Source organism: Scomber scombrus, chromosome 19 (assembly GCF_963691925.1).
Source record: "Scomber scombrus chromosome 19, fScoSco1.1, whole genome shotgun sequence".
In the NCBI taxonomy this organism is placed as follows: Eukaryota; Metazoa; Chordata; class Actinopteri; order Scombriformes; family Scombridae; genus Scomber; species Scomber scombrus.
The window spans coordinates 19,800,745-19,814,878 of NC_084988.1; the positions used below are offsets into that span (position 1 = coordinate 19,800,745).

The following is a 14,134-nucleotide window of genomic DNA, read 5'->3' on the forward strand; positions in this document are numbered from 1 at the left end:
TCGTGTTACACTTGTACACACTAACAGGTTCTTTTTTCCCCCCCTTCAAATACACACTGTTAAACACAATCACACACACACACACACAGCCTACACTTGCTCTCAATCACTCTCACATTCCTGCGAGATGCAGACAGAAAGGGAGAAAGAGAGGGATGATATCCCCCCAGGAGATTTTTCTCTCCTCGTTCCTTGTTTTTATTTCTCAACCCTCCATTTCTATCTTCCTCTTTCACAGACGCACACACACTTGTTCACACCATCCCGCTCCTCCTCCCCCTCCTCCTCCTCCTTTTCTTTGAAGAACAAGTATTGCTGTACATGTAGGGAAGCTGCTCTGTCGGTATTCTCATTGTTTTTTTTTTTCACCCCCCTGGTTCAGAGAGCTGTCAACTGTGACCGCTGTTGAAAGGATGTCAGCATGGGAGAGAAAGAGAGAGAGAAAGAGATTGAGACCGGGGGATGAAAGAGACGGTAAAGGAGGGAGGGGGATGTCAAGATGGAAGTCCCTACGGAGGGCAGAGGGAGTGATGGCATGCTTGTTTCTTTGTGCCCAAGCAAACGTAACAACAGCAGCAGTGAGGGGAGGTGATGGAGAGGAAAATAGCTGAGGGTAAAAAACAGCTCAGGGGGGAAATGAGAAGGGCCAAAGCTGCTAATTAACCATGGCACCAGCGCTCAATAACAGTGACATAATTGGCCCCGGTTGGTGGTCCTTGGTGGGGGAGCCCTCAGCAGTGGAATCTAGCTCACACAAGTACGGATTGACTGACAATGCTTTATAAATAATGTGAATAATCAACAATGTCACACTATGGATTATGATCAAAATGCTGTCTCGACCATATTGTTGAATGGTTGGAGCAAACTGAATGCCCCCCCTCCCCCCATTTCTATTTGTGCTACAGTCCTTAGCCCCCTTTTCTTCACTAACTCAAAGTGTTGGCCTGCAGCAAGTTTATGCAGTCGCGTCTCCTCTGATGCACATGGAGTCAGCAGCTGCTTCTTTACACCCATTAGTGAGATACTTCACCAGGAGGCTGCAAAGGTTTACGCTTATCCATCCCCGATCCCTACCCCTCTCTGTACAGACCCCCCACCAATGAGTGGCAGTTGCTATTGCAGCAATAAGAGGGTAATCCCCTTCCAAACACTGTCAACTTGCAGTGTAGATTTCATCATCAAACTCTGACAATTTTTTTTCGGGATTTTTCAAAAAGGAAAACAGTGCAGCAGAGAGGCTGCTCTCCACCTCTGGTTATAGAGCATTAGTAACAACCACATGGTAACAATACCCCTTTATATTTATATAGGTTTGAATTCTCAATGTAATTGTGGCACCATGAATCAGATCAAATCAAACTATGAGAAAGATTCCCACCACTAGCTTTTTAGCTACATACTAAAATTGTAAATGACAATATGGTGAGTATACCCACGAGCACCTCTAGAAGAAAGGAGTCCAGCTCTTACTTAGAGTTAGGCCCTTCCCCCCTCCATTCCATCTTCTGAACCCTGTGTTGCATGAACAGGCGTTGATCTGCCAAAGGTTCTCCCTTTGTCCACCACCCAAATGGCAACGCACCAAATCCTCATCCACATGCTTGCATATGGTGGCTCTCCATAGCATTGATGCCATATTTTTGGGGCTCAACCCAACTGGGCTCCATTGGTTCCAGGCTTGTCACCACACCTCCCAGGCCTGACCCCTATTCTGGATGACGTGCCGCTTTCCTGATGGAGTTCATGAATCACTTTGTGTCAGGCTGCTCACCTGTGTGCACCAGCTGCAGTGATGCAGGCTTTGTACTGGACTGTCATTGTTGAATGCTGTAAAAATGTAAATGTTGGATATAAGCCATCATTCCCCCAGAGCTGGATAGCACAGCACTGTCTAAGACGATGTTCCAGTGGCTTTAGGTGTGTCTGATTAGTCAGTTAAAAGGAAATACAACACTAGCAAAGCAGCTCGCAGAAATAAAACTATTCAGCTGAGCAAAGCACTGAGCTTATTGAAGCAGACATTTTAATCAGCTGCCCCAACAGGGGTGAGGATGAGATGGTGTCGCCTCAGTTTGATCTGTCAAGAAGGGTTGTAGTAGATAGTATCTGTTCACACGGGCAGGTGGAGGAGGGGCGGGAGAAGCTTTGAGGAGGAAAGATGGTGACAGGGGAAGTTCGGCCGCTGACGCCTGAAACAGCTGGCTTTGCATTCTGCATGAAGAGGAGGAATCATCAGTGAATCAAGTGACAGCCGTTTACTGTGATCAAAAGGACAATACAGTTTCTCTCTTCAGATTCAATAAGTCCTCTGCTTATTGTCAACACAAGGGCAACAGCAGCAGGGCTCTGCTTTGAGATTTAAAAAGCTCCATTTTCTGGATAGTAGTGCTAGCTGCAACACTGCCAAGTCATTTATTGATCCACTGTTCCTTCTCTCTACATTATTTTAAAAGATAGGTAATATGCTTCAAGTATTATTTGGAAACTGACAAAAATCAATTAACTGAAATCAAATATGCAGTTTGCCTGTTGGATACCTTTTGTCAAGTTGTTTGCCTTGTGCACTGGACCCACTGGCACAGCGCACATCTCCTTTTCTCTCTAGCTTATCATGCTGTTGACACAGCTTCCCCGTGCGATTCAGCGTGTGGGATCCATTTCACCGAACAAATTGGTGTCAAACATTTCGCTAACTCTCCTACCAACTAATCAATGGGGAATTCATGGTGTGAGTGGGTGTCATTTCTCCATCTGTGTCCCGCTTGTTACAGTACCACGCGTATCACAGAGTTGCCATCCATCTGCCAATTTCTAGTGCTCACCATTATTGTCGTTCAGATTCGTCATGCTGCTTGCATAGAGGCTGGTTACTCCTCCATGCACCACCAATGTATTTGCCAGTTTCATAGATAAACATCTTGTTGACATTTGCAACATCATTAGGAAAGCATATGCATAATGCTTGTGAGATTTATGGAGATAACATGTGCAGTGTTATTGGCATAAATAGTTTCTAAACTGGTACTGGAATTATCGAATAATACATGAATAAGTTGATGTCATATTGAGGATAGAAACTGTTATAATGATTCAGCTGATCAGGGGTTCGGCTTTCTTCGGTGTCCATTTGATAGACTTTTGCTCTGTTTTTTCAAGACCTGAATCAGAGAGAGAGATGACCCTCGTCTTGTCCATGAATCCTTTCCTGGACCCAGAGGGAGACCCTCCACTCTCTTCATACCAGCCCATATGGGAATCGGAGCGCTGCACTAAGACCTGCTTGTCCAACCCCGCCCCACCATGCAGCTCTGAAGAGCAATTTACACCTGGTACGGACACCAACACAAACATTTGTTTATTCATCATACTTTTTTCTTTTTTTTTAAAGCTTGATTAATCAGGTACTATTCCACATAAAAAGCTGCCATTACGTTTCCAGTGCAATGTAAGGGTTAATCATACAAAGGATGTAGATTTTGGCTGCGGTTAAACAGTCGTTTCAGTTTCACCAGAGCCTGCTGCTATTTCGGCTACTTCTGCTTAAGTTCAGCTCAAACTCAACCAGGCCAACAGTCTACTGATCAGACTGAAACAGGTTTTCTTCAGTGCAGTTGATTTATGGTAATGTTTTTCTCTTTCTGCAGAGCCCCCCTGTCGGCGAGTTCCTGATCATGTTTCAATGTCAAGGATTGCGTACTTCAAAAGGAAGTTTATTGATGATGATGATGAGTCTCCTTTCAGTTTCAGGACATACTGCCAGACTGTAAGCACTGATACACTCACATTCTCACCTTTGCACACAATGTATCCTATGACCTTGTTGGACAGACGTGTTATTTACATACTGTGGAGACTGTGCTTAATAGCAGTGGTTATGGTCAAGCATAGTTAATTATATATAATTCTCTCTGTTGGCAATACCAAATAGTAATTGTGAAATGAGGACAAGTTAATCAAGATTGCATTCAATAAAGTCATTGTAAAGCACATAACATTTTTGGAAAGATGCCACAAAGACAGTTAATTTGCTTTTTCAGAATTGATCACAATCGTTGCCGCTGCATGGTGCATGTATTGTGAGGAAAAGGAAAATCTCCAAAAGGATTAGAGAGCACTTCAATTATAAAGGGAGCAGTAGAGTGCAAGGGTGTCAGTCTTGGTAGATTAAAGCTGAAACATGCAAGATGTGCTTGCAATTGTTAAATAGGTCTATTCGGCTGCACAGAGGTCATGTTTGCTGCCTGATTTGCATCAAAATCAGTGAAAACTTTGAGAACTTTTCACTCTTCAAAAAACTGTCAGGTTATGTACTGCATTCTTATTGAATTTGAGTCTTTATTTTTTTAAGCAACTGACCCAGGTTATAAGCATTTAGATCTAATAGGTTACTGTCTTCTAGGTGGCACCAGTTTTGGAGGAGCGTGCCCACGTGCTGCGCCTCTCCCTGGAAAAGATGCGATTCATTGACGACCCCGAGGCCTTTCTCCGACGCTCCGTCCTTGTTAACAACCTCCTCCGGCGTCTGCGAGCTGAGATCCTGCTCCAGAGCACTGACTGGTGCTTCCCGCCCAACCCGGCATTTACCACCGGCCCCTGCGTCCTGCCACCCGGCACGAACCCCGCTCACCAGGCACTCCACGGAACTGTACCCACCCGGATCTGCTTAGCTCCCCAAGCTGGACCGCCATTCCGCAAGCGCTTCCGAATGGTCCGTGGGGGACAGGGGGAGCTCCGGCCTGACTGTGCCCAGACATGCTGCTGCATCTACGCGGCGGCTGCAGCTGCGGGACACTACCTCCACCTCCCGTTCTCCATGTACGACGCGGCACTCTCAACCTGCCCATCCACACCGCACACCTCCTCCTTTTTTCAACTAGCTAGCCACAGCAAGTTAGGGCTGACAGTGGCCGTGGAAGAGCATGACGATGAGGATGATGATGTCGAAGAGGAGGATGAAAATGAAGAAGAGGAAGAAAGGGAAGACGAGGAGGAAGAAGAAGATGATGATGAAAGAAGACAAGCAGGGCCTTCTATTGATTTGGTTAAGGACAAGTCAAGCCAGAAAAGTAGGACTAGGACCTTGCTGGGTCATGCACATGCAAGGACAGAGGAGGACAGCTGCATGACAGAGAGGGTAGAAGAAGAGGAGGAGGAGGGGGAGCAGGAGGAGGAAGAAGAGGAGGAGGAAGAGGAGGAGCAGGGTGTGAGACATTGCCAGTGGGACTCTACTACCACAGAAAGGGAGCTTCACAAGGTTCGCTTTTGGCACCGCAGGGGTCAAAGACAATGATTGTGCTCTCTTAGAATTCACTTCCATTCGAAGTCTTAGGATGAAAATGTAATGATGACGACAACTGTCATCAGTTGAAGATTATTTCTCCTCATAGCAGATGAAAGGTTACCTTCACTATAGTAATGCCATGTCAGCTTTATTTTAATGGTCTAATATACTCCAGGGTGGCACACAGATATAGCTTCAAACTCCATTCAACTCTATTACTAGTGTTACGGTCGGGTGAAAAATAGACAATTCTTGGCCTTTTTTGACACTGGAAACATTTCTCAAACGATTATGAAGGCTAAAGTCACATATGATGGGATCTTATATCCCAAAGGTGAATTGAAACTTGCTATTGCACTGTCTTCAAGACCATTTTCAAGCTCCACAGCACAAAACTAAAGGTCTCAATTGGGGCTTTATATTGGTGCAACGGTCTCATTTCAGGACCCTAAACAAGCCTATGAAATGAAGGGTTGTGGATTTGGGAGTGTGTGCTTCTGTGTGTGTGTATACGTGTGTGTGCAAGATATGATGTAGCATTTTAAAACTTGATTTTAAGCTGTTCTTTTTATTAAACTTGGGGTTACGCATAACCGTGCGGACCCGTTAATTTCTGACGCTGTCTCAGGCAATGGCGAGCGACTGTGCTGCAGTGGCGGCACGACGTGTATCCAATTCAAATGATTTTAAGAGACAACAATCATAAACATTTGGAAATGTTAAATCACAATTTCAAGTGCCTTAGTGTTTTTACAGATACGTGTACATTGTGTGTTAATGTAATTGTTCTTGTTACTAAGTAGCTATCTTGCATTCCAAGTGACTGCGTTTGACTAAAACAGGACACAGGCATGTAGTTAAATGCAGTAAATCTTTCAAATGTTGTTAAGAGGTTAGAGTTTTAAAGCTAAATAAATTTACATGCCCAAAATGTGTTCTGTTTGTTTTAACTTCAAAATGCATGTTTTCTAGAACTACCTGTGACGATGCACAAACTTCAAGCCAACCATCGAGGACAGTAGCTATGGCCTAGAAAAGCTGAGTGTGTCCGAAACCTCATTTCCATCAAGTTAGAATCAACCAACACGTTCTTTTTATTGTTTGGTTGATCTGTCCATTGATAAGGGTTTGAAAAGCATGAAAAGATTAAATAGGCAGCACAATAATTAGATATTGTAAATACATAAACACCAGTGTCTTTTTACTGTTGCCCACCCGGTTAAGCCATTAAAACAGCGTTTCATTTTAACAAAGGAAACATCAACAGCACTTAATTGAATCAATGTTTGGGACAGGTTGCTCATCTCATAGACCACCAGTAGAAATCAGGCTTTCAGCAAACTTTTTAAAGGTTTTTTTGGGGGGGTCATTTTAAGCCTCTATTATCAAGTAGATGTAGATGTAGAGGTTTCTACAATATGTCCTAGGATGTACTTCTAAAATGAGGAACATTCAGATCTTTCTCTTTTTTTTTACATAACCAAATGTCCCAACAGCATGGCAGAAGAGTGCTTCACCTAGCTTCATCACTTCTGACACACTGTCTATTATCTCTATTTGGGAGTTAACTATCATAACCTGTATCTCCTGAAGCTTCTGACAATGTAAGCTTCTATAAACAAGGATTATGGAGTGAGACTATAGTAGTCGGAGAACATTGTTTGGGTATAAACTGAGTGTGGGAATAAAAAAAAGGGAAAAAAAACCCTGAGCTATACGAACAGCCAAACCAATCAAGGACAGATAATACCAAACCTATTCTTATATATGTACATTATGTGAGCGTTTCTGTCATGATGGCATGATCAGTGGTTTCTTGTTTGTCGCTGTGTCATGTTCGGCACTTACAAAGATTAGGGTCATTATATTGATGACAAACCCAAAGTTTAAAAAAAAAAAAAAAAAAGATAAAAGATTAAATCAGTGAGTATGTTACAGTTTTTTCACTTTTATGACATAGCTTACTGTCAGACACAACTCATTTGGATGGTGGAATTATTCCAGCTCTGCCACTTTCCCTTATCTTTTTTTTTTCTTTCTTCTGATGTACAAAATAACACGTTGCATCCCTAATGACTGTTTTGGCATCAGCGACACGTCTGCGAGTAGACGAGCGGAGTACAAGCCTATTTCTTTTCATTTCTCTAAAAACCCTAAATTATAAAAAATCCTGTGATTATCAGTGGTATTTTTTAAAATGAGAGAATTTGACAAAGCAATATTTGTTTCTGAGACAAGAACGTGTAACTGCATTGTCTGTTATTAAAAACAACAAAAGAGCAAGTCTGCTCTGATGATTTTATGTGATGTTCTGTGACAATTGTAAAGATCAGTAAAAGAAATGTTGAAAAAAAGAAGATTGCTTCCTCTTTCATTCCTTTATATTACGAGCATGTTGATGGCTGCAGCTCTCAGATACAGTACAACGAGATGTGTGTGTGTGTGTGTGTGTGTGTGTAACGTAAGTGTGATTTCCTCCTTATTGTCTTGCTTGCCACCCTGCCTGCTGTTCAGTCGAGTGCAGTGCTGCAGCTTATTGCACTCGCCAAATGTCTCTCAGGTGTCACTTTGCCGCTTGATTCTTGTTAATCATTTTGACATTATGTTGGGAGCAGTCACCTCCACACTCCTCCCTGTATCCCTGTCAGATCTATTGTCCCTGCAATATTCACTTGTAGCATAAAACACACATACACATATAGTCCCTTCCTCTTTTTATCCCATGCTATTTCAAAAGACACACTTGCTCACTCTTAATTGTGACTGTTAAAGATGCTGACATAATGCAGTCCGTGCTTACACAGCACTGTCATCCACTGGTATTACTGAGCTTTAAGTTAAATGCTCCTTTGATCCACTAATAGTACTCAATATGTGTGCCCTAATTACTGGATCATTTCTAATACCATGCAGGTTTTGTATGACATTGCCACGAATTGCTTGAAAGCAGACTAAGCCATTTTAGTACATATTGAAGAGTGTGTGTGGGCATGTGTGTTTGTGTGTGTGTTGGAGGATGTAACTGTGGGAAGTGGAGAGGTTAAATCACAGGTCTGAACAACTTGACAGCTCTGTTGCGAGGTGAGGATGGAAGATCATCTTTTCATGACACTTCTGCCGCAGGGGTGTGTGTATCCTGCTGCTCAGCCTGCCCCCATCTTTATCTGCGTCTACCTCAGATCCCTCAGTATCGCTCACTCTCATTTCACTGCACTTACTATTATTGGACTGAGTGCTTTTAATTGAACGACTATTGCAAAAGCAACACACAGGAAAAAAAAAAATTTCAATGGAGATTTTTACATAATATAATATTTATATAATATCCTATGTGACTGAATTAATGTAATAACTATTAATTGGAGGTATTATTATCTACAGACCACAGCCCTGCCAGTTGAACCCCTACACTGATATCAACTTTAACGATCTAAATGTGTTCATTTGAATTGATTTTTAACTGGAAATTATTTAAAACGATTAATTATATAGAAGTGGACATTGTTAAATAATTTGTCATACAATTAAACTGTCAATTCAATGTTTTGTTTTTGTACTACAACCGTTAAAGTGGCAGAAACTGGACATTTCAAGCCCTTACCCCTTACTTTAAGCTAGCTCATTCAACCATTTATATCTATTATTTTCAGCTAACTATTTCAACCATTCATCCAAGAGGATCCTGCTGAGAGCAGAAAAAAATCCACAAGATGAAATACTATGACGGCGTTGGCATGAACACAGTGATATGTGTCAGGTTACAATGTCCAAGCTGTGTGCCTACATGAATATGATTGGATGTTACTAATAATACATCTGTGAATGAAACAGCCAATACAAGCAGGACTTCAGTGCACTGCTAGAACTGACGCTTATATGCTTCATTGTTTTCTCTATTTCAACCATGTATCCATTACTTTCAGCTAACAATTTAATTAATCCAATAATAATAATAATTTTAATAATAATGTAGGCTAATTACTGTATAAAATATACAATTGTACATAAATAATAGAGGTAACATAAACAACATGTAAAGGGAAATCATTCAGGAGCCTGAAAGGGTATGTCAGACAGTATAGCGACTACTGTGTGTGTGTGACTGCATGTGTGTGTGTGTGTGTGTGAGTGTGTGTATGAATACTGAATGCATGTCTGCATACGTAACACAATGCTCTTTCTTTCTCTCTCTCTCTGTATCTTTCTGTCTGTCTCTGTCCCTTCACCCCTTCTTCCCCCCATGCCTAAGGCAAAGATGGGGACTTGCCAAATAAAATACACAGACACACTCAGACAGACAGACACACACACACACACACACACACACAAACACACACACACACACACACACACACACACACACACACACACACATACACATCGCCAGGCGAGTGCTGAGGAGAGGGGAGCTGTCATTTGTCAACAAGGAACTTTGGCAGCTCCCCGTTGCCATGGGAACTGTCTGTTGCTGAGGACTGGTTTTGCATCACAAGGTCCTCAAATTGGCTCTAAAGCCTCAAAGGTCCCACCCCTACTCCACCCGGCTCACCTCCGTCTCTCACAGCTTCAAACATATTGTCAGGATTGTCTTTTTTTTTCTCTTTCTTTCTTTTTTCTCCTGGTTCTGCTGTCTTCCACCTCAGACACAAAATTCCTCTGTTTCATTCCCCAGTCAAGCTTTCTCATTAGAAGAGAGATTTCGATCTACTGTTTCTTTTACAGCAGATAGATAGATAGATAGATAGATAGATAGATAGATAGATAGATAGATAGATAGATAGATAGATAGATAGATAGATAGATAGATAGATAGATAGATAGATAGATAGATAGATAGATAGATAGATAGATAGATAGATAGATAGATAGATAGAGTAGGGTGTTAGAATGCATATGTTGTATGAAAATATGACTACAGCAATGATTTGCCCTCTGCAAGTGCTTACAGATTATTATGCTTGAATTTTCATCCATGCCACTGCAACTCAAGCCCAACAAGTCGATCCCCATAGGATCAATTTGATTCAGCTTACATAACAACCACGGCTCTCTGGCTGTTGTTGATGTTTCTGGGTCTCTCCCTCCAGCATAATGCGTCTGTATTTTCAGAGCAGAAAGAGGCTGTTGGTATTTGATAAACGTTTGCAGTGTGTAGGATGTCCTCAATCCTTGACTGTGAAGCACACTGCCTTTCCCCTCCAGTCAATCTTCTACGGCAACCAAAACAAAGTTGACCATGAATTGTGACTGAAGATGAAAGTGATGCGTTTTATTTTACATTAATTTGTAGATTGGTGTATTTTACTATAAAAACATAAAATCTGGATCTAACAATAAAATTACCTTTCTGGATTAAGTTTACATTTTATTGTCCCATATCACATTAGACAGTGTATATGTTGTGTAAGAGTGCGCTAACTCTAGTCTTACTATAGATCATTTCTTTATTTAATAATGAAGTAACAGCATTCAATTTTTAATGACAAATTATTTTAGTAGTTAGCTAGCTAGTGACCTCCATGCTGAAACTGAGGAGAAACAATATTGTAGACACTGCTGATTGGAGGAAAACATGGAGGAATAATATTATGTTTTTGTAAAATGACACTCATTGGCCTAAGAGGAGTGATATAATATGAGTTTGGTGTTCTTTCAGTATCTTGGAACACTGATCTGACTTTGATGAAAACTCAGGGAGTGATGTAATTATTCTGTTTTGGCATTTTAGAAATTACTCATTTGTTTCACACAGACCTATAAAATAAAAAGAACAGGTGATAAAAACTAAATGTTAGCTGTTCAAAGCTGATAACAATGAAGTTTTTCTTTAATAATAAACAGTTTTATTCCATTTCAGGGGCTGCCTTTTTAAAAGTCTGCATTAACAAATAAGTCTAATATTTTTACATTAATAAAATGAGAAATGATTATATGAAATGTAAAAAGGTGTCAAATACACTGAGAACCATCACCTGATTTTTTACCCCCTTTCAGCATTTCTAGTGTTTTTGTGTCATATTTTACAGCGTTCAACTTCACAATTCGGGTTCAGTCTCACCGCTCTCATCAACCCCATTTTCAACTGGAGCATGCAGCTTTTTTGTGATAAATCCAGTAAATCCACTGTTATCTATTTGCTCTGTTGAATACCTGATGGAGCATTATAACAGTTCAAGAGCCAAATATTTGAGCTGGTGAACAAAACAGAGCCAAAAGGAGAGTACATTTTGGACTTACATTCATCAGGTAAACAGAAACACAACTCCAAATGAATGCTAATGTTCCCTGCTGGATGTGTAAGACACATTTCTAAGGTGATGATAATATGTCAGTGTTGTGTTTTCAGATTTTTGCACTGCCCTTAAATGGTGGCATTTATTTTCTTCTCCAATTAGTGTTTAATCGCTGTTTAAACAGCCGTTGCCAATGTTCCTTTGACTTTGCAGCAAGGTTTTAAGAGTGAGTAGATGTCATGATGCGAAGCAGAGTAAGCAGTAAAGGATCCAGGTGGGAGGGCAGAGAAGGGGGAGACTGGCAGAGTGAAAGGCCACACCCTGTCTGAAGACTGATATATTTGGCAACAATTCATAAGTTTCCTGTTGAGGCCTTGAATCACTCCCCTTGTTTCAGCCTGTAGTAGCAGCGAGGCCTGACAGACCTGAGAGAAAGAATGAGGTTAAGCATTGGAGGAGGGGAAGAAAATGGCCTGAGAGCATCCACAACATGTCCTCCCTGAACCTGATTCTATATCCGTCCTGCCGCATCCCCAATTTTACTCCACACCAACTGTACAACCCCTGGGATCAGCTGATAAGCTGCACATCTCTTTACCACTGGACTACTGTCCTATTTCCTCAAGTCATGTCCTTTCTCTGCACCATAGTCTCTTTGAACTGACTGTAAAATAGACAGGGAATCTGGATGTGTTCCTATACATGAAGCGACAGAAATATTAAAACTGGCAATACAGAAAGACATGGAAACCCTAGATGTGACTCTGAGTCTTTAATCTAAGCCTGTAAGTCTTAACCTGCTTGTACCGACCATTTTCACTCTCCACTTCTGACTTTCAAATGTCAACCCCCTTTTTTCTTTTTCCTTCTTGGATGCATTTATCATTTGAGGCAAGCCAAGTCATCTGTGCCTGATTAATGCCACTCTCCTGGTCTCTCAGCACAGTTAGACTCGAAATGCAGTGACTGTGTTTTGAAGCACATATGAGTGGTGCAACCAAGCTGAAAGATGTCACAGACAGAAGGAAATCAGTGGGGCATTTTAACAACATACAACAGTATACTGGATTGTTAACAACATTCGCATGTGATACCCATACTGTCCAGTAGTTAAATTACTGTCTAACATTTCCCTTTACCCCCATCAACATTCCCACCACATGGAAAACAAGAACCACTGCATTCATAAATTCCATATGAAATTGGAATTTATTTTTTTCAATATTTGGGCAGACATTAATTTAATATAGTGTATAATGTGTCCTATCTCAAGAAAAATGATGGATTAATTAATAAGACCATGTATTTTGATGGGCATTTTAGACCCTCAAACACAATACTTTAACAGACAGTGGTCGCAGTCTCCTGAGAGCTGAGCCATTTAAATGATAACTGAGCAAACTCTTTCAGTTGATAAAGAGTGAGAATTACCAAATGAATGGAGCTCTCATAAGGCAAAGCTATGACTGCTTCCTTATTCTCTGGCAGCTTGTGTGGCGCGATGTACAGTTTGGAGAGTTTAACCCTTAAAAATGTGTGCTAAAAGTGGTTTAGTAAATTCAATACAATGGACAAAAGGAGCATGTCAGTAAATACCTACCGATGCTTTTATTTTTTTCCTGTTTTAAAGGACCAGTGTGTAGGATTCAGTGGAATTTAGCAGTAAGGTTGCAGATTGCAACCAACTGAGTAGAGTTTGGTCTGTTCTGGCTTACCGTGGAAACGTGATGGTGCAACATGGCAGCTTCTGTGGAAGAAGAGGCACATTCTAAGGTAACGAAAACAGAACAATTCTTACTTTTTTTACACTGATTAAAATATACTTATGAATATTATATTCAATTTCTGCCAAATCCTTTCTGCTAGATGCCACTAAAATCTACACACTGTACCTTTAATATAGCAAAGGTTGTGCAGCATCAGTGTATTTATACTGTGTCTAAGTGCCAAAGAACTCGATATGGCATTTAGGTGGATAGTATGTGGATGATAAACAGCTGTATGTGCAATTTATGTTTTTGTAAGTTTGCTATTTTATTTTATTTTATTTTAGCCTGAAGCTTATTTTCTTGTAGTTTTGACTAAAATCTTACTCTCTCTCTCCTGTGATTGACACACATGCATGTGAGACAGTGATCCACCAATCTGCATCTTGAAATTTTAACTTTGAACCTGTTAACTTTGAACCTATTGATTTGCATTGGAGCCCGTTTGAAGCTGACTGAAGCTAACACTAGCTTACTTGGAACACCAGGGCTAACTGGGACACTTTTGTTGCATTGCGTTAACAAAGCAGGTAACACAATTCTTTGAGCTTGTTTGCTAAAAACAGCTGCTTGCATCAGGAAACGATGGCGATGAGAGAGGTTAGACTGAACCAAAACAGTAAACTAAGACCAACTTAAAGGCTGCCTTCCCAAACCTGAGATAAAAAACTAACTTTCACAAGTGTTTGACCTCAGCTTGTCTTTCTGCTTAATTTACAGCTGAAATGTCTGTAAACTGTTTTTTTCCACATGTAATTAAAAAATTCCTACACAATTCATCTAAGTCCTCATTGACAGTATCCAGATAAGTGTAAATAAAGACTCGCCCAGATCTCTCAGTCTGCCAACAT

General features: G+C 40.9%; 1 protein-coding gene across 1 annotated transcript; it reads left to right on the forward strand.

Annotated features, from left to right (window-relative positions):
* Positions 1–3,178: 3,178 nt before the first annotated feature.
* Positions 3,179–5,167, forward strand: sertad4 (SERTA domain containing 4; the record flags this gene model as incomplete). Its single annotated transcript, XM_062440933.1, has 3 exons — positions 3,179–3,332; positions 3,648–3,766; positions 4,403–5,167. Coding segments are annotated over exons 1-3 (1,038 nt in total), but the record flags the coding sequence as incomplete, so codon positions are not given.
* Between the last annotated feature and the right edge of the window lie 8,967 nt (positions 5,168–14,134).